Source organism: Fusarium vanettenii (genome assembly GCF_000151355.1).
Source record: "Fusarium vanettenii 77-13-4 chromosome 1 genomic scaffold NECHAsca_8_chr1_1_0, whole genome shotgun sequence".
Taxonomy (NCBI): domain Eukaryota; kingdom Fungi; phylum Ascomycota; class Sordariomycetes; order Hypocreales; family Nectriaceae; genus Fusarium; species Fusarium vanettenii.
Genome location: NW_003315876.1, coordinates 1,000,475 through 1,020,721, shown reverse-complemented (window position 1 = coordinate 1,020,721; position 20,247 = coordinate 1,000,475). Strand labels below are relative to the sequence as shown.

The 20,247-nt window shown below is 52.0% G+C and overlaps 6 protein-coding genes across 6 annotated transcripts; 3 read left to right on the top strand and 3 right to left on the bottom strand.

Annotated features, from left to right (window-relative positions):
• Nucleotides 1-2,643: 2,643 nt before the first annotated feature.
• Nucleotides 2,644-6,346, bottom strand: NECHADRAFT_89788 (uncharacterized protein; the record flags this gene model as incomplete). The annotated part of the gene is made up of 4 exons (XM_003049618.1): nt 2,644-2,835; nt 2,889-6,073; nt 6,138-6,256; nt 6,330-6,346. The coding sequence occupies 4 exons, from the start codon at nt 6,344-6,346 to the stop codon at nt 2,644-2,646; spliced, it is 3,513 nt and encodes a 1,170-aa protein (XP_003049664.1).
• Nucleotides 6,347-7,647: 1,301 nt separating this feature from the next.
• NECHADRAFT_74284 (uncharacterized protein) lies at nt 7,648-9,813 on the bottom strand (the record flags this gene model as incomplete). The annotated part of the gene is made up of 1 exon (XM_003049617.1): nt 7,648-9,813. The coding sequence occupies one exon, from the start codon at nt 9,811-9,813 to the stop codon at nt 7,648-7,650; it is 2,166 nt and encodes a 721-aa protein (XP_003049663.1).
• A 409-nt stretch (nt 9,814-10,222) lies between these two features.
• Nucleotides 10,223-11,834, top strand: NECHADRAFT_30079 (uncharacterized protein; the record flags this gene model as incomplete). The annotated part of the gene is made up of 5 exons (XM_003049838.1): nt 10,223-10,332; nt 10,412-10,460; nt 10,511-10,633; nt 10,688-10,820; nt 11,254-11,834. 5 exons carry the CDS (start codon nt 10,223-10,225, stop codon nt 11,832-11,834), a joined length of 996 nt encoding a protein of 331 aa, XP_003049884.1.
• Nucleotides 11,835-12,062: 228 nt separating this feature from the next.
• Nucleotides 12,063-13,574, top strand: NECHADRAFT_89786 (uncharacterized protein; the record flags this gene model as incomplete). The annotated part of the gene is made up of 2 exons (XM_003049837.1): nt 12,063-12,224; nt 12,282-13,574. 2 exons carry the CDS (start codon nt 12,063-12,065, stop codon nt 13,572-13,574), a joined length of 1,455 nt encoding a protein of 484 aa, XP_003049883.1.
• Nucleotides 13,575-14,460: 886 nt separating this feature from the next.
• On the bottom strand, nt 14,461-16,215 carry NECHADRAFT_89785 (uncharacterized protein; the record flags this gene model as incomplete). The annotated part of the gene is made up of 3 exons (XM_003049616.1): nt 14,461-15,646; nt 15,704-16,158; nt 16,189-16,215. 3 exons carry the CDS (start codon nt 16,213-16,215, stop codon nt 14,461-14,463), a joined length of 1,668 nt encoding a protein of 555 aa, XP_003049662.1.
• A 2,816-nt stretch (nt 16,216-19,031) lies between these two features.
• NECHADRAFT_74280 (uncharacterized protein) lies at nt 19,032-20,234 on the top strand (the record flags this gene model as incomplete). The annotated part of the gene is made up of 4 exons (XM_003049836.1): nt 19,032-19,417; nt 19,467-19,690; nt 19,745-19,818; nt 19,869-20,234. The coding sequence occupies 4 exons, from the start codon at nt 19,032-19,034 to the stop codon at nt 20,232-20,234; spliced, it is 1,050 nt and encodes a 349-aa protein (XP_003049882.1).
• Between the last annotated feature and the right edge of the window lie 13 nt (nt 20,235-20,247).

The window sequence follows — 20,247 nt, the reverse complement described above, 5'->3', positions numbered from 1 at the left end:
CGCCGTCTACTGCGCAGTAGCAGTGGCAGTAGTTAGCTAGTGCTGTCAGCGAAGCCCTGCGAGCCTGTCACAGCAGCCCGTTGGGGTTTTCCTTGGTCCTTCTGGCGGGCTTCCCCCCTTCCTCCGCAAAATATGATATATGACAAGAGCTACAGCTTGTCCCAGTACAGTACGTACTCCCCCGGATCTCAACCAAAAGCTCAGCCAGTTGTGCCCCCTTGTTCTGGAGCGTCACGCATGCATGAATGGCCAAGTGCGAGTGGGAAGAAAAAAAAGAAGGAAAAAGAAAAGCAAACTCTGGCCTCGACTCGACCGGGGCATGTCTCCCGCCCTCCCCCTCCTCCGTCCCTCTCTCTCTCCCCCTCCACAGCACGCCTGGCAGCCCTGAGAGTTGCGGCAATCCTTCCAACGTGCATTGTATCCCGGCCGCGGATCTCTTTTGTCACAGAAGCCCATGTTTTCTGTTACACCGCAGGGAACTAAACGGCTAGCCCTCGCACTCACGGTCGTGTCAGCGCCTATCATGACGGTCCGGCCAAGTTCGTATCCCATCCCCCTCCCCCCTCCCCTGGCGAGCTATGGAAGCAACAGAGTTGACCGTCCGTTTGTCTCGTCTCATTGCTTGCCTTTTTCTGGATCTTGCTCCTTGCCATGCCTGCTGCGGAACCGCAAGACTACGTCCGCCACCAACGGGATCCTTGAACGAGGAGAGTCATGATAGGTTCCATGGCTGTGAGTGTGAAGGAGGGGAGGAAGCAACAGTTGCAGTCACAAGCAAGTCAAGTCAAAGTCAGGCCTTGCTTTGTTCCCGTTCGTTCGTCGCAACTCGGGACCCCGCCTCGCCCATGTTTCCCATGCTTCCTCGCGTTTTCTTTGCTTTTTTCTTTTTTGCGGGGGAAATCTCGGGAGAGCGTGTGGGTGGTGATGGGTAGTTAGTGGTGCTTTCTTCAGAACCACCCCCCTGTCTGTCCCTTGTCACCGCTTCAAGTTTGTCGATTATGATATCTGCTAGGTCGTCTCTCCTTCAGTCACACACACCAAGAGAAGAGCCCTCGCCGATTGTACTCACCTCTTGGCCTCGAACATGGCAGGGCTTCAGCTGCTAAATTACTGCCTCCCTCCCTCTGTGCGTGCGTCGTACCTACAGAGGAGGGACCCGCCGTGGGCCACTTTCCGACGGCTGCACCCTGCTACCCGTGTTTGACAGTTTGACTTGTCAGAAGCAACTCCTGCCAACTTTTGCTTTTTTGGAGGTTGACAGAACATCCAACTTGACGGCATGACTGCACTTGCACGCCTTTCGCCCGAAAGTCCCCTGTCCCTTGTCTCCTTTTCAACGCTCTCAACTTGACGTTCCAACTGGTGACGCCTCTACGCCTGGCTGTGTCTACTTGCATTCAGCTGGGGGGGGGGCTTGAAAATGGGAGCTTGACGAGGCGAGGTGCAAGAAAGTCCACTCAAATACAGGGGCGAGCTATCACTTCTCAACTGTAGGTAAGTAGGCGAGGCTAACTCGTCACTCAGGTCCTTTCCAACACACGGGTCATTCCGCGCTCGCAAGCTTTACTGTTTTGTTGTTCTATCAGTCCCGGATAGGCAGTCAACGTCAACCCTTTTTGCCACCTGGGTAACGGAAATCCTGAGACATACGACACACGCTCCTCGCTGCAGTGTTCAGTTCAGTTCTTGTCGCACAAGTTGTGAAACATTGATGAACCAACCACACACACACACACACAAAGTTCAATTCGCCCAACTACGCGGAACCGCAATTGGCAAGCAACTGAAACAAATCCATTCCGAAAAGAGGTTTCCCGCTTTCCTCTCTTGGTGGGTGCAACCCCGTATCTGGCAACTCATCTGGCCGGTCTTGTATCAGACACCTGAGACAAGCGACCTACCTACCTCATGGCCTTGCCTTGCCTTTGACACCCCAGTCTCGGGGGACTCGCTTGAAACCCAGGTGACTTACTGTCCCTCCATTCCCCCCCCTAACCCAGCTGTGGAAACTTGGCGCGACTAATACCACCACGGCTCGCATGGCCAAACTTGATGATCTTGATAGCCAAGGAGAGTAAACTCAATCGGCTTTTTACCCCTGTGACGCGCGTGGCCCCCCCTTTAGCTGAGCGTGTGGTATTCCCTTCGGGCGGCTTCGTTTAAGGAAAAAGGACCCTGGGAATAACGACGAATGGCACCCTGAGACATGACGTTATGGCATTGCAGAATCGTACGACGGGAGTGCCGCCCGTTGTGAACCCTTGTCTAGACGCTGACGATCAAAAGGTCGAGCCCAACGGTGGGCAGCAGCATCACGTCGCATAGGCGAGATGGACTTGAGAGAGTTTAGTCTGTTTGTGTGTGATCTTGGCTCGTCTTCTCGCAGTTGTCATCGCTTGCTTGTGATTGTATTGAATGAGGTAACAGAGAGGTCAGTCGGACATTCCGTTATCCCCCTTATACCTAAAGAAGGAATCATCCTGAGGCTCGCCAAATAGCAAATCTAGATAGGTAATCTCCAGTCCCGTGATGGTTGAACAACAGTCTCCTCGGGAGGTCCATGTTGAAAGTCAACTCTTTCATGCTCTCCCCTTCCCTAGCAACATCCAACAATAACCAACTCTAACCTTGATTCTGTTTTGCTCAAGGTCCGGCGCCGTTGACCGTCAACTCCTCTAGCCGCTCCTTGAGCAAATGATCAGGCTTGAGGGAGCCATTCGTTTCAGCCTCACCGTTGACCGATGACTCTGACGGAGTCTCTCCACTTGTGAGACCTTTTCTGATGGCGAGGACGCTGTCAACAATGACGGCATCAATGCCCTGTTTGACTTGGCGCTACGGCGTGTCAGCTACTATTACTCCCCGTAGACAAAGATGAAACCACTTACCTGGACCATCAGAGGGTCATTGTTCAATGTGCCGTAGCTAAAGCACACAATTCCATTCTCCTTCACAACCTTGACTAGGCGAGGACTGTTGATAAAGGGCTCGGCAGCGGAAACAATGCCGAGCAAGTTCCAACGGCTCGCAAAGCGGATGGCCTCTTGGAGGGACGAGGCACGAACGTCGCAGACTTCGCAACAACCCGCGTCCGTGAGAAAGAGAATGGGAATGGATGGTTGCTTGTAGCTCAGACAAAGACAAATATCGGGGTTGAAAGAGCTGAAGATGATGTGTCGTTCACCAGCCAGGTCGTAAACCTTGGAAAGAACCGTGTCACAAAACGAGTTGAGTTCCACGGCATAAGTGTCCATCTCGTGCTCCTCGCTCTCGTGCAACATGGGGTACTTCATCTCTATATTGAACCCAATGTTTTCCGGCAGCTTGCGGAAGAGGTCCTCCAGGGTGGCAAAGGGGGCTTGGATGAAGTTGCCCCTGGAGTTGGCCTTGAAGCCCTTGGACTTGAAGTCACGGGTATGCTTCATGCGCTCGTCCATGTCATGTAGCCCACTGCCAGCGAAACCCATCGACTGCGAGCGTGTCGGGGCAAGACTATTGCTACGCGCTCGGAAGCCACCAGGTTCGCCCTCAGCCACAGGCTTCGTTGAAGAAGTGTGACGAGGTCCCCGACGAGTGTCAGGGTTGATGTGCAGGAATTGCTCCAGGGTCAACGTATGAACAGGAGCGTCTATGCCTGTCTCGCTGACAAGGAAATCGTGGTAGATGACGGGGACGTGATCTTTGGTGAGCTGGACGTCAAACTCGACGTACTGAGCGCCAAGGTTGGCCGCAGCAATAAACGAGGGCAGAGTATTCTCGCCAAGCTGAAGGGACTTGTTGGATGTGAGGTTCTTGCCCAGTCCTCGATGGCCGATAATCATGGTTGATGACATCTTCTTCCAGTAGGTCTGTCTTGAAGTAACCTCCATATTGGGGTGGTGGAATGGGGTAATGACCAGGAAGTTGAAGTTGACTGTTCCAATAACATCCAAGCTGCTGGACATGATAGGAACGCAAACATCGCCTTGCAGATTCATTCGTCGAGACCCCAGTGTCGGCTTCACAGAAGACAAGAGAGCCACGGCTCGTCCAACCTTGTTCTGGTTGTTGCCAGAGTAGGTAGGAACAATGTCGAAGAGAAGCTTCACCTTGCTGGCGTCCTTTGTCATGAAAACAATAGGCTCTGTGGCGATGTTGTCGTGCACCGGTAGATCGATAATCGTCGGCTCACCCTGGGCTCCAGTGGCAGCCACGACAATCGACAAGGCAGTGTCGAGCTGGGTATTATGAGCTTCAGTGAGCGGGATGCGATCCAAGCTCACTGGCTCAACATTCTTCCGCATATCCATAGACCCCAAGCTCACGAGAACAAGGCTCTCATCCGTCAGGTAACGGTGACCAAAACTCTTGATGGCTTCAGGGGACCGCGACAAGTTTGAGGCGCCATTGGAGCGTCGCTCTTCGATGGACGACATCTCTGAGGGAGTTGGCTGCAAGGTTTCGACAGGCCGAGATGGAGGCTCATCCTCAACCGTGTCAACGGCAAGGAGTCTTGCGATATCCATGTGGCCTCTCAAGGCAGCATGCTCTCTAGCGGTCCAGCCGGAGGAGTCGATGCGTGTGGTATCGGCTCCAGCTTCGACAAGAAGCTCGGCCACGTTGAGCTTGCCGTCCACAGCCGCAACATGGAGAGGAGTCCATGCATACGTGTTCTCCGTGGCCTCAAGGTCTCCCTTTTGGAGCTCGGTGCCCTTGATAATGATTCGAGCACACTCAGCGTGGCCAAACCGGGCTGCAACATGAAGAGCAGTCTCATTAGTCTTGTCTCTCCAGTTGAGGTCAACGCCAGCATCAACTAGCATCTGCACGATAGTGCTGTAGTTGGATTTTGTGGCGAGGACCAAGACAGCTCCTGACTTGGAGATGGACTTGCGAATCTCGGCCTTTGACTCACTGCTCCCCTGCCAGTTTTCACCCTGCAAGAGAGCTTGAGTTGTCAAGGGGTGACCTCCAACAACACTGAGGTGAAGCGGAGCGCAACCGTCATGATCCTGCCACTCAGGAGTGTCAATGCCATCCTTGACATTGAACTGATTCCACTCCTGCATCTTGGCCATGATGATTTGACAGACCACCACAAACCCGAATTGGGCTGCATAGTGAAGTGGCATGCGCCCAAAGGAGTCACGGCTCTTAAGCGCAACTCGCTGGTCTGGGCGTAGCTGATCAAGGAGATAAATGAAGAGCTGTACAACTTCATCGTCCTTGCCAAGAAGCTGGATCTCATTTGTGTTGAGTGCCTTGGCACCGGGTGCAGAAAATCCAGCCTGGATATGTTTGTTGCTGAACTGAGAACCTGCAGGCACAGGGTAAGACTTTGACTCCTCGTCTCCGGGCTTCGACTTTGTGCGGCCAATATGAATGACAAGGCGATGAATGCAGTTGCGGCCATTGATGTCGTCTGGTTCATCGAGGCTCTTGAGGTTAGAGAGTAGGAAGGCGATAGATGCTTTCGCTCGTGCAGAGATGGATCGCTGCAGGAGGTTCAAGAGGAGTGGCTTGGATCCGTCTTCAGAGACATTGCTTTCCTTGAGGCCAGCCTCAAGTGCTGCAACATCATCATTTCGGACCGCCTGATCGAGCACGTCAAGCTGTGCCTGTGGCAGGTTTAGCAGTCCTTTGGTTGATGCGCGACCCAGAGAGCGAGTTGAGTGGTCAGACATGGCATCGTCAAAAGTCTGGGCCTCGGCCAAAACAGACATCCACTTGTTGATTTCAGTCAAGAGCCTCGCCGTGTTTGCCTCCTTGGCAAAAGGCTTTGGATCAACCTTGGTTGAAATGTAAGGATGCTGTGTTACAAGGTCCGGGACCTTCTTGTCAAGCTTCTTTGTGATCTTGACAAAGCCTCTGCGGTTAATCTCACCAAACCACTGCAAGTTGCGCAGCTGGCTTCTCAGCTCGAGGAGGGCGCCCATAACTTCCTCAACCTCATCCTGGTCGAGAGTAGAGACGACATCGGGGGTGCGGCCATAGCGGTTGTAGAGGAGGTTCAGTCGGCGGCAGGACTCAGCGAGTTTCTTGTTGTAGAAAAAGTCGACATCTTCGAGGTTTCGGTCAAGGGCGAAAAAGAATTCTGCATGGGGAGTTAGGGGAGAGGCTCAGGGAGCGACACAAAGAGAGTCGTCAAAGCCGCCCACCTGCAGGGTCCACCTTTTCTCCATTCCTGGCCTTTTCTGCTGCAGCCTTTACCAGTTTCTTGAGGCCCTTGTAGTTGATGTACGAGGACGCCCATTCGGGGACCTGATTGCGCGGTAGGCTGCGCAAGGTGAGTGGTGAGTGAGCTGAGCTGAACTGCGGCGCTGATTCGCTGGCTGATATGGAGGACTCACTTTCTGCCAAACTTCATGCTGCAGAGGTTGGTTGGGGTTCTCTTTCGCGTCGAGACTCAAACCTGCGCCAGAGAGTGAGAGAAGAAATTGAAAGGTTTTGCGACCGGGAGCAATGAGTCGCGCGTCAGTTGGAAGGCGAAGACGACTGTGATAAGAGTCCCGGCGAGTCGCCCCCAGGGTAGTCCGGCTGGGACAATGGAAGTTCCCAGACGAAGCTCGTGCTTCAAAACAGCTCGCCAATGGACAAATGTCTTTGTAATGCTGAACTCAACCGTCGCAGTGCCGCGCAGTACAATGATGTCAAGCCAACGCCCGGTACTGTAGTGATCAGGAATATCCGGTGGCTTCGATAAGAGAGGATGGAGCTTGTGACGTATAATCCATCGGCGTACGGCAACAGTCTTTGCCCTTGATCTCACGACACAGGGACAATGTAAGATGGAGGAGGAAAGAGGAGAGACAAGCCCGGGATCCAGACAGATTTTGTTAAGCCGACATTGCCTTGGAGAAAACAAAACAATTCGTGGGTTGGATTGTGAAAATGGGAACAGCTGGAGCCCTTTCCACTTGTTTGGGATGAACTCCATGTGGGGGAAGTACTGGACTCCATCCTCCAGGCCCCAGGGCTCGCTCACGGCGGTACCTTTTCCACTGAGATGCGCTGGAACAGGGACAAACTCTGGAAGGGTGAAGGGGGGGTGTGCCCCTAGCTCCACTGGAGTCAAGCCTGTCAATCCAATTGGCCCCGTGGACCCTCCATGCCTCGTGACTGGATGACGGCGAGTCGAGGAGCATCCACTCGACTCCTAGCCCAGGGCGCATCGTGACCCTTGGAGGGTCCATATCTTCAGCCGAGAACCTGTCAGAGAGGGAGGTTGGGACCTGCGATACAGTGCTAGCTGACGAGGAAACTTACTATAGAAACTATGCCCCCGTGAGACTGCAGACCGCCATGTTCAGAGAGCCCTTTGTCGTGTCAATTCCACTGTGCCGTACCATGATTGCTCATGACCCTGGACGCTGGTGGCGGCCAGGGCGGCGCCTCCGGCTGCGGGGGACCATCTAGGTAATCAAAGGATCTGCTCGTGGTAGGCGCAGGTGCCGAGGTAATCAACTTGAGGGTCTCGCAAAGCAATGCGAGTTGAGCTGGTTGGGTCCTGTAGGTGTTGATACAAGAAAAGTCATTCATATGTATGCTGGGCAACGTCTACCCGGCCACGTGTAGCTAAGTTTACATCCAATGCGGCTCAAATGCCATATCAACCTCCTTCATCAATGTACAAACAAGAGGGGTCACCCATCTCCGTCTTTACTCCGCTCAGACCAATCCCGCCCACTGCCCCTGCTCTAGATATGCCGGTCGCTGATCCGGTACTGGCCATGTGATCAGCCTCCTTGGCCTCGCCTTCAAATGTGATGGCCTAGACTGTCCAGACGTTCTGCTTATCCGCCCAGCCGACAATCCCGACATTGCTATCGGTTCTGGAAGAACGACGGCCGTCTTCTGATCGTTAATCCATGCCTTGGCCTGGCTTGTAGCCTGGTTTTTCCTTGACTTTATCTGCTTCTTGACTGCCTCATCACCCCTGTTGTTTCTCGGGAAATTCTCGCACCTCATCAGCGCCACCAGCACATGCCTCGAGATCGAGAGTTGTGACAGAAAACCAATCAGCTCCTGATTGAGCTTCATTGTCTGCTTGGTTGTCGTGTCTCCAATGTACCGAGCCATTGACATGCGGAATTGGGGGTTGAAATCTGGATAGAGGAGTTTACTCTCAATAGAGCGCGTTGTCCTTTCCACAAAAGCCACCTCCTTCCAGAGAGCCTCAATCTGTAGTAACCTGCTCTCTGAAGAGTGGACGAGCTGAGTTGTTGAGTTCTGCAGCTGAAGTTGTGAAGTAGAGTCGACCGCCGCTAGAGCGTCCAGGAACCGGCGGAATCCTTGAGTTGAGATGGACAGGTTATCGAGAGTTGACTCAAGCACTTGACCGCCAGAAGTTCTCAGACCAACAAGGTCAAGGAGGACATGTAGCCGGCTGATGAGATAGGTAGTGCTCTCGTTTCGATACATCAGCATGGGTTGCCATGTATTTGGGCAATTCGTGAAGCCCTGAATCAGACGCACAGCAGCCTTCCAGTCAAGAGCGAGGATGCACTCGTCAAACAACTGCTTGATCGTGTTCGTGCCAAGCACAACGTTGGCCTTCATGCATGACACGAAGAAGAGTGCAGCCTGGTCAAATAACCTGAAATGAAGAAGACCATCAATCACTGCCTCGATAATAGGCTTGGTAAGAGGTGCGTGCTCCCAGATCCAATCGCCGGTTTGAGTAGATGTCTTGTTACTCATTCTTTTCGCCTTGGGTGGGGCAATGTCAGTGACATGTCTGCGAGCCAGCTTGGCTCCCGTTTCTGCATCAAGGCCAGTAAGGCACGCAAGAGCGCGAAGGAACCTTCCATGGTTCTGGGAGTTCTTGTAGTGATTCAAGATTGCCACGAAAGTTGATGGCGTTGGCTGGACGCGTCGGTAGTAGAAGAATGAGTTGACCAGGGCCTCGGAAATGTATTTGTACCCTTGCTTGTCAAAGGCAACAATCAAGGTGTTGAAGGTGTGCATATCAGCTGGGTACGCCGACACAAGCAAATTGTAGCACACCCTGCCAACCTTTTCCTTTAACCTGAGGTTGGGAGAATTGACCACTTCTCTGAGTCGTCGGTTCAGTGTGATTCGGTTTTTTCTGGCTCTGGCGGGGTCGATCGAGTCGAAAGTATAAGAGACACCCTCGTTCAACAGATCGCGAGCCTCATAGTAGCTGGGACTGGAGGATGTCGATTTGTCGTGAGCAGCAGCGCGGTCCAGGAGTTGTGTGACAAGATGAACAATTGTCCGAGAGTCGTTGTGAAGATGTTTCTGGTTTAATGGAGTTCGGTGAGGGAGAGATTGATCAATCTCTTCGTCCTTTATAGCTTGCTCAAGGCGTTCATAGTCTGTCTGCCTCAGAGCAAGCATTGTTGCTTCATCTGGGCATTGATAATAGTCGGCTTGCAGGCGGTTCAAAAACTCGGAAACGCGTATGGTAACAGGCTTGTCGATCTCCTTCATATACGGTCGGTTCGTGTAGATATCCTTGAGAGATTGCCACAGAACTTCCATCTGGCTGGCGCTCAGTTCATCGTTTTCGACAATGTTGGTTGTAATCCGTTTCGTCTCGAGGGTTCGGAGCATCTGAAGCTCTGCCAATTCTCGCCGCGTCTCCTCCAATTGGCGATCCAAGTCTTGCCTGCGGTCCTCCTTCTTCACGGCATCCACAACAGCTGCGGTGGCAAACATGGAGCTGTAGCATGCTGTAAAGACATCGGCAAATGTGACTTTGCGTGGTCGAGAGGCAGTCGTCACCCGTCGACCGAGGGCGCTGACGGCGGTTTCGCAGACCCGGCATCCGCAGCGGTGAGCCTGGCCGGCTCTCGACCATAGAGTCTGCATGATGGCAATGTGATTTTCGGTCAAGACATCGCTTGAAGGCGATGGATGCGTAGGCTGACGGCAATCGTTCAATTGAGGTGTTTCGCGGATCCGGAAGCAAGAAATTGGCCAGTTACGGATGGTTCGATTATCCAGGTCACGTGCTAGTCCCGACGGCCCTCCTACTGCTATTCGCACACCCCACCACCCCACCTTCGTCGCTTGGAACCTGACGCAGCTGGATTTTGTTCTGTGCTCAACACACTCTACGATATTCCATCTTGCTACTTAGTTCATTTCTGTTTTTTATTGTTACTGATCTGCTCATACCTATCTCAACATGTTCGCTCTCTATCTCACCGCCGAGTTGCAAGGGTACGCCAGACAAGCTTGTGGACGCAAACCAACTGAGCTTTGCTGATGAGGGGCAATGACAGGGTTACCAACTTGCGCCCTGACGACACTCAAGACAACCCTTTCTGGTACATGTTCAAGGTTCAGTGTACCTCTTGCCGTGAGGTCCACGCAAACCATGTTGGCGTGAACCGATTTGTATGTCTTGACTCGTCCTAGCTTCTTGGGTAGCTGCTCATCATCCCTAGGAAACCAATGAGATGAGTGGAAGCAGGGGAGAGGCCAACTTTGTTTGGAAGTGCAAAAACTGCAAGGTGATTGCTTTCATATACTATTCTTTCCCCTAATACTAACATGATTCTAGCGAGAGTCGTCGGCATCTATCAAGGCTGCACCAGCTCCCTACGAACAGGGTGAGCCGGCGAAGGCTCAGAAGATCATCGAGTTTGACTGCCGAGGACTCGAATTCACCGAATTCAAGGCCGAGGTGAGTAAACACTCAGCCCTCTCATATTTTGATGTCAACTAATATGGTCTGCAGGGCGAGTGGCTGGCAGATGGTGCCGAAACCAACACCAAGTTCAACGACATTGACTTGGCAGATGGTGAGTGGTTCGACTATGACGAAAAGGCGAACGAAGAGGTCAGCATCAACGAGATTAAGTGGGAAATTCGTCGTGCCTAAAGTTACATGTCGCTTCTGAGTAGTTGAGTTGGCGTAGGGGTTGATGTTTTTGGGTGAGGCTGTGGTTTGGGGTGTTGAACAAGCAGGCGAAGACCTCGTTGGGGACGGAGTTTTGAACAGAGTCACAAGAAAAAAATGCAGCCGAATTTATGGCTCTTGAAATGAGTCAACACTAAATGAGAAGCCACACTTGAGAGTCCTGTAAGTGTGAAGTTGGTTTAAAGTATCATGTTCCTTGTCTGATGAAGTTTGTGGTTGTGTGCAAGGGAGGGAGAGCCAATGGGGTTGGGTTATCTTAGAAGACCCACTTTCTAAATCGGATCGCCTTCACGTCAAAGCGTGTGTGTCCGTAAAGGTTCTGCTGAAGCAGCGACAACTTCAGACTTCAACTGCAACATTCAAAGACTCATTCTCCGAGAGAGTATACAATTCTCAGCCTCCAGAAACAATGGCTCTTTCTGAGCTTCCAGGGACGGTCGACTTCCTCACCGATGCAGCACACCTCCTCCGCATGACAGCTCCAGAAACCTCGGCGCACCTCATGAGCGTTCGCGGTCAGCTCCTCTTCCAGCAAGGGATCCCGCCATCCGACATTCAGCGCCAACATGTATGTGGCAGATGTGGTCTAATCATGATCCCAGGCCAGGGAGTCACTCTGAAGATTGACGCGCGAAAAGCCATTCGAAGAAAGGCCGAGGGCGCAAAGTCAACCAAATCAACCCCTGAAGTCTCCCAGCCTTCAGGCCCTTGCAAGGCTTTTCACTGCAACAGCTGCCAACAGGACACAAAGATATCGCTTCCACCTCCTGGACCTGCCACACGACGCAAGGCTACGATCCAATCCAAGATCAAGAAGGCTGTTGCTCCTGAGCCACTTAAGCCAACTGCAAATGCCAGCAGCAAGAAGAGGGCCAAGAATCGAAAGGCAGGGCTACAGGCGCTTCTTTCAGGACAAAAACAGCAAACAGCCAACCCACTCAGTCTCTCTCATTTCATGAAATGATCATGTTGTTCATCAACCAGACAGAGCCCGTGATAACAAGTCGCCACGGATGAATCTAGGCCCGCCTCGCTCAGTCAGGCCGCGACGCAGAGCATCCCGAAGATTCTAGCGCCCCACCCGCTGTGGCTTGTGCATTTCAGTTGCCCCTCCAAAAATTTCATGAACCCCTCCATCGGATCAGGACCCAACACGCTTTTGCAAAAGAGTCACGATTCGAGCCGAACAAAAATGACGACCGACGACGTGAACAAGCAAACTCCTCAGGAGTTCTTTGAGACCATCGGTAACAAGGTCAAGAACCTTGCGCCTACTGCCGATGGCGAACAAAGTGACGACGACGAGCGGGCTGTTGAAGAAATCGAGTCGCTGTGCATGAACTGCGGCAAGAATGTGAGTCGAATTGTCTTGAGTCTCGCGCAAACATCAGACACTAATACATGCTTCTAGGGCATGACCCGAATGCTCCTTACCGCGATCCCCTACTTCCGCGAAATTGTCATCATGTCCTTTTCCTGCGAACACTGCAACTTCCAGAACAACGAGATCCAGGCTGCTGGAACCGTCCAGCCCAAGGGCACACACTACGAGCTGCGCTTGACTACCCTCGCCGACTTTGGGCGACAGGTTGTCAAGTCGGATACTGCCACCGTCAAGTTTATCGAGCTGGATCTCGAGATTCCCGCTGGTCGCGGCCAGCTGACAAATGTCGAGGGTCTCTTGACGACTGTCATTGATGATCTCGAGCTGGGACAAGAGGCGCGAAAGGAGCAGGCTCCCGAGGTGCACATCAAGGTCGCCGAGATCATCGCCAAGGGCCGTGCCATGCTGCTTGGCGACTCCTTCCCCTTCCGTGTCTGGGTCGACGACCCTGCTGGAAACTCTTTCATTGCTCCCGACCTGAAGGACGGCGTGGGCAAGTGGGAGAAGCACGAGTATGCCCGAACTCCCGAGCAGAACGCTGAATTGGGTCTCTCGGGCTCCGACCCCAGCGCCGGCCAGGAGCAACAAACCCCTGGCTTGACTGCTGATGGCGAAATCATCCCCAACGAGGTCTACAGCTTCCCTGCCACATGCCCCGGCTGCATGCACCCTTGCACTACACACATGAAGATGGTTGACATCCCCCACTTTAAGCAAGTTGTTCTCATGTCGACCGTGTGCGATGACTGCGGTTACCGATCCAACGATGTCAAGACTGGTGGAGAGATCCCTGAGCTGGGTGAGAAGATCATTCTCGATGTCAAGGATAGTACCGATCTTGGCCGTGATATTCTCAAGAGTGAGACGTGTGCGCTTGAGTGCCCCGAGCTCAAGCTGCAGGTCAACCCCGGTACTCTTGGTGGTCGCTTCACCACCGTCGAGGGTCTCCTGACTCAGGTCCGAAACGACCTCCACTCGCAGATCTTTGAGGCCGACGGCTCTGGCCAGGGCGGCGACTCTCTGGCTGCTAATGAGAAGAGCCAGTGGGACGAGTTCTTTGACGGCCTCGATACCGCGATCCGGGGCGACAAGCCCTTCACCATCATCCTTACCGATCCCTTCGCCAGCAGCTATGTCCAGCCCTTGGTTGACCCGCCAAAGCCTGACCCCAGCATCCACCGTGAGAGCTACACCCGTACAGACGAGGAGGAGGAGGAGCTTGGTCTCAAGGATATGAAGCTAGAGAACTATGGTGAGAAGGAGGAGAAGGAGGGAGATAAGAAGGAGGAGGAGGCAAAGAAGGAGACGGAGCAAAGGTAGCAGTGGGCAAAAAGTTCCCAATTTCAGAGATTCCAGAGTATAGACGACGCAATGAGTAAAAGTTTAACGAGTTAATCCACTGATACCGACTTTGCTTATTGTGACCCGACGGCTGCCTAAGCAAACCTGACTGATGAGGCCAGACAGAATGACGGCAAACCAAGACAGATGCACATCACTTGGTATTATGATAGATGCATGTACTTGTTACGTGATGTGTATTCCCGCGCACTTGACTTGATTGTCTTGAGAGAGTACCTAGGGTTATTAAAGGTCACCTGGCTGAACCCTATCCCACCAACCTACATAATTTTGTAGCATGTGTATAAAGCCTCGCAACTTGGAAACCGTGCCTAGTTAACCCAATAGTTGGTAAGAAAGGTGTCCTCGGCGAAATCTCTTCATCATCGAAGCCATTCTACTGAATATCAGCTTGTTTAAGGCTTCCTAACTCACACTGATATAACCGAACCAATACTTGAGAGGTGAACAATCTTTGCTTCCTGCCAGTTGACCTTTGATCAGAACTTATGAAACCAAGAGAGCCTAGAATCAACCATGAGAACAAGACTTCTGACGCCTCTTGTCTAATACTATTGAGACAACTGGCTCTGAGATAGTTTGTGGTAAGTATGAAATAACTTATAATGGGGAAGCAATTCATGCTCACCATCCAGTCGGTATTGATTTCAGGAAATTTCTCACCATAGACAAAGGAGAAAGGGATCAATAGATTGCAACTAGAGTCTTGCGTGTTTTTGACGTGTCATCTAGTTAAGTCAAAGTTGATGCAGGCTACCGATGAAAAGTAAATATGAATTCAGTTCATTCAAAGTAAAAAGCTGATAGTTATATACAGTTATGGAGTGGCCAGCAAGAGATGTTCTCAAACAACGGTAGCCTGCTTATTCTTCATGAGTCCAAACATCTGAACAATCTCCACCCAGAAACCAACAGGAACCTCTTCAAACGAAGCCTCATAGGCGTCAATCTGAGGCTTCTCCCACACAAGGTCAGCCTCAGAGGCCTTGACAAACTTGGTCTTCTTGGTAAACTTCCAACCGAAAAAGGTAATGGGCGCAACCAACACCATGGTGTAGTATGTGAAGAAGCCATCAACAGTGAAGTTTCCTGGTAGAAAGACGGTGTAGCCGTACACGCAGACGACGCAGGTCAGGAAGATGGCCGAGATGTAGGATCCGTAGGGTTGGAACCAGCCACAGTACGGGAGGGTCTTGCGGTCGAGACCTTGAGCCTTGCAGGCGTTGTAGAAGAAGATGTAAGTGACTGAGATGACGATGTGGTCGATGATCTGGGCCGCAGTGATGATGTTTGTGAGCCAGGTTAGGACGACAGAAGAATCGTTCGAGACGGCCAGGAATGCCAAGAATGGGAAAAGCATGACGATTCCTAGACAGTAGATGGGCAGACCGAAAGATGTGCACTTGAGAAGGAATCTAGGGGCTTGGCCCTCAAGAGCCAAACCATAGAGACTTCGAGTGCCATAGTATGTCAGGGCGTTTCCAGCAGAGAAGATACTGGACACCAAGAGGGCGTTGGTGATGTGAGGTAAGACTCCAATGCCAAGGTTTCCCATGGCAATGACATAGGGAGAGGCAGCTCCAGTTCCAGCACCCTCACCAGTTCCGCTGACAATACCAACAAGCGTAGGGTCGTTATAAGGGAGAACAATACCAACGCAGAGGGCCGAGAGGATAAAGAAGATGCCAAACCGGACATAGGTGGTCTTGAAGGCGTTCTTGAGATATCGACGAGGCAGCTTGGCCTCTCCCGCAATCATGGACACATATTCAGGGCCCACAACGGTGAAAGCTGCGATCCAGAGAGAACCCAGAAAACCCTCGAAGCGTCCGAGGTCACCAGTGGTGATGTACTCGGCGAAAGCCCCTGGATTCTGCCAATATCTGAACCCATATGCATCTTTGGCTGGATTTCCTCCTACCATTGTGATGAATGTGAAAAAGAAGAGGATAAAGAAGAGGAGGACCTTTCCGAGGGAGAGCCAGAATTCAGCCTCGCCGAACCATTTAACGGCGCCTACGTTGATGACACTGTGATGAACAAGTTAGCACAAGATGACACGCCAGGAAGAGATTGAAAAGACTCACCCATAGAGTACGATGCAAGCAGCTACAACAGCAGCAACGGGTATATCATCTCTCCAGAATTTTAAGACGACATTGAGAGCCGAGATTTCAAAGGGGACAAGGAGGGCTTCGTAGAGGAAAAAGTTCCAGCCAACCATGAAACCAAACGACTCATCAACCCAACGACCAGCCATGCGGATAAAAGCGCCAGAAACTGGCATGAAAGTCGCCATCTCGGCCATGGAGTTGTTGACCAGGCCAACCATGCATGAATACAAGGTATAGGCCAGTAGTAGACTCGCAGGGCCGCCGTGGGCTAGACCTGTGCCGATGGAGACAAAGACGGCCGTGCCAATGGAGCCTCCGATGGCGATGAGTTGGATCTGGCGGTTACCGAGACGTCGGTGTAGCTGGCTCGTGTATGTGACACTGCCATTGAGAACGCTACCGCCGCCGGTTGTGGTCTGTGGTTCGAGCTTGGTGTCGGCGATGCTCGACGCGTCGACGGGGGGTTTCTCATCATAGGTGTCCATGATAGAGGGACGAGGGAGTTTGAGCAAAAGATGGGGAAAGAGAGAGGAGGGGAGTGATGATCAGCAAGAGAGAATAGTAAAACGGTCGGGGTACAGCTGGGTTTAAATGCCCATGACAAGACATGAGCCATCCCTCTAATCAGTACCAGGACAATGGACTAGACTGACTCGAAATCTCTCCTCCCCCGCAGATCCAAGCCTATCAACAAGTGTCTCCGCTTCCCCAGAGCCTGGGGTAAAAGAAGGTTGCACCAAACAGAGCCAAGGCCTAGACCCTGACCATCCATGATACCACAAGGATTTTTCTCCAGCCGGACTCGCCGTTTGGTTCTTTCTACTTATCCCCCCGCTTGTCCGAGGGCAGTGCACCTCTTTTCCCGCCTTCCCCGGATTAGATACGTTTACCGGATTCGCCCATCTCCAACGGTTCCCCCCCTGGGAGAGACAACGTCATGGTGGAGAGTTGGCTCATGCTTTCCATTATGCCTCAACAACAAGTCTAGAATGATACGACTAAGCTGTAACAGGGAATTTTGTCCCGTCTAGATCAGGGTTTATACCTTTTGCCAAGTCTCGACTGGTCTGTGTATATCACGCATCTTATGGTGTTGAGTCTGATAGCATAGGCCCGAGAGCATCCCAGTCTCCAAATCGCTACCTGACTGTACGAGAAGATTACACGTTTTCCTTGTTTATCATGCTAAACGAATGTATCATTAACGTATCTTTCCAAATCCACAGATAACAGTCTCAAACGGTGGGATAGGGGTATCACCACATTACGACTGTAACACTGCCCATTGGTTTTACATCCCAGCAGGACTCGCCATGGCGCCACAATATTGATTGAGGGGATACGGATGGAGAAGTCTAGCCAGGCTAGTTCCCTCCGTCTTTTCGTTTGGGTTCTCTGATCCTTCTCCAAGCCCTCCACATGATTCATGAGCTGAGCATGATGGCTGTCCCCCCTTGTTCGCGTGGCGTGCTTGGAGAAATGCAACTTCTCCAAGACGTCGATCAAGGGTCTTTTCCATGGCACTACAGTTGTTTAAACATATTGGTCTTGAGTGTAGAAACAATCAAGATTCTTAAGTGTGTTTGTGAATCGACTCAGGACATCAAGGTTGCAAAGCACCTCGATAAGAAGGAGAAGAAATTCCCGCCCCCTTTTCACTAGGGGACACCAATGCTTTTTGTCTCTCATCAAGCAAATTCCCTGTCTCATCATCATGAGCTGGTGAAGGGGTTCCGACAATGGAAGTTGGTCTGCCCTTCTCCTATTGGCTGCTCGGTGAGCACATCCGATCCCTGACGGTCAGAGACAAAGACGATTGGTTAGTTCCCGGTGAGGCTTCAAGGATAGCTTCGGGTCGGCTAACCGCTTTGGATCGAGTGTCGGATGAGAAGCCGACCCGGATGATTCTTGTTCTCGGAAATTCGATCGGTTTTTCTTCCAAGTCACGGCCTCGGGTCTTGAACTCGACCCGAAAGCCCTTTAAGAACGCTCGGTCGCCCACGTAATCGGGACGTCGGGTTGGAGGGAAGGATGGGCTTCCCGTAGGACATGACTATCTCCCTTTAGCCACTTTTCCTCCCAGGGAAACCTTTCGACAAATCTTGCATGCACTTTTCAAAAGCAGGAGCGATATTCGGAGCCTTTGATAAAGGTACACGATCGATATGAGGGGTGTTGCGAAGCAGTGGTGGAAGAGTGACAAGAGTTGGATAGAGATATCAATACTATTATGATTCTTTCTTCACTGCTGGGTTGAACGATACTACGATTTTTGCCTTGTGATGCTGAGTTCAAACAACACTTTCTCACAAAGAAGGAGCCCAGGTCGAGGGATCATTGTCTTGGAGACAGACGCACAAAGTGGCTGCATATCATGGCGCGTGACAGGACATGATACCGTTGATAAGCGTGGGGGAGGGATCAACGATGAACCAAAGACGGCAAGGTATGGTGACCTGCAATAGATCTAGATTACGCAAGTTAATCAAGTCGGATGCCCAGCCCAGGACGTGTGAGTATCTGTTCCTCGCACCTGGACTCTGCCACTGATTGTTCAACTCCTCCCTCGTAGAGATGAGATTCTGTCAAGGCGCAAAGAACACAGCTTTCAATGCAATGACGGTACTCAACCCCAATTTTGTGAAAGCTCGTAACCTAGATTTGGACTACTCTCTTGGACATCAAGTTGACAATCAACATCCCCCCTCCAACTGCTCCAAACTATACCATACATAGCAAGCACCATATCAAATGCCGTAGACTGATGCCCCAATGATAGTCTCTGTAGGGGATCTAGACTGCGGGAACTATATCCGAACTCCACCCCTTATCGAGGAAAACATTGCCCAACTTGATCAAGCTGGCGAATAGAAGACACCTACACCCCAGACGTGGCCAGGAACCAGGCCTCTAGCTTATGCTCCCCGTGCTCTGTCACTCTCCTTTTGGGAAACGCTCCTGCATCAGTATCTAGACCCCCAGAGGTGGTCACTTGACTGTTGGTTGGTGATCTAGTCATGATACCTCCCGAAGCGACACACTCTCAGTCCCCTTTTCCGTGGAAAGCCACTTCGCTCTAACCCGTGAATGTTGATCTTGGCTGTTGGTCACGCTCACGACGCCTACGTCCGAAGTTCGGACGTGAATCTGCCTCTTGGCAGATCATCTATAGATATAAAGATGTCCTTCCTCCATCCCCAGGTTTTGTTATCTTGATCATCTCACTTCAACTCCACAAGGACAACATCCCACCTCAAAGATACCCTGAAACTACACACTGATAACAACATCCTCGTTCACAATGCCTGGCGCAATCTACGAAACTCCTGCCCCCTTGCCTGTCCGCAAGCCGGCCCCCTTTGTCGTCGGCCCTACCAACAAGACCCCCGTCCGCCCAACAAACAAGCTTCCCCAAGATGTCATCGACGCCGCCCGTGCCACCCCCGCCGAGGACTTTGATGCTCGCAAGCACATCTGCTTCGAGCCGCCCAAGAGGACCTACACCATGAAGGAGTGGGGATATGAGAACCAGGGCGTCTCCCCTATCGCTGGCTCTGACCCCTTCCCTCTCTTCACCGAGGCTGCTGTCAGGCAGATCCGTCGCGAGCTGTTCAGCGAAGAGATACTCAGAACCTGCCAGTACGCCTCAACCTTTACCAAGAACCAGATCCGAGGCTACACCCAAGAGTGAGTAAACTCCCCTCCCCAAAGATTCCTAGCTAAACCACAATGCCAGGATGGCCCCCTTTAATCACGCTCTCTGCAAGAGCCCCGAGGTACTAGCGGCTGTCTCCGAGGTTGCCGGTATCGAACTCGTTCCCTTTGAGTACGAGGTTGGCCACGCCAATCTCTTCTTCAGTGACGGGGATGAGACCAGTGACAAGGGCAATGACAACGTCGGCTTTTCATGGCACTATGACAGCTTTCCCTTCGTCTGCGTCACCATGCTTTCCGACTGCAGTGAGTTGACACCGAGGCCCTTGCTATGTACATAAGTTACTGACATTCTTGTAGCTGGAATGAAGGGTGGTGAAACTGCTGTCCTCACCGGCAGCGGCGAGGTTCTCAAGGTTCGCGGTCCTTCTATGGTATGCTGACCCTTAATGCCAACTCTGCTCTCTATTAACTCACTTCCTAGGGAACTGCCGTGATTCTTCAAGGCCGATATGTCAAGCACGCCGCTCTCAAGGCCATCGGCAAGGAGAGAATCTCGTTCATCACAGCCTTCCGACCCAAGTCACCATTCGTCAAAGACGAGCTCGTCCTCACAGGCTCCCGTCCCATCAGCAACCAGTCAGATCTCGTCTACGATTACTGCACCTACCGTGCCGAAATCTTGGAGGAGCGTTTCCGTGATCATGCCAAAAAGCTGAGGGAGGCCCGGGCCGCGGGTGTCAAGTTCAACCCCGATGCTGTGAGGGAGTTTATCCAGGAGCAAAAGGAGATGCTCGAGGCTACTCTGCTGGAGATGATTCCTATCCGCGATGTTGTAGAGGTCGAGTAAAGGTGGCCTTTGG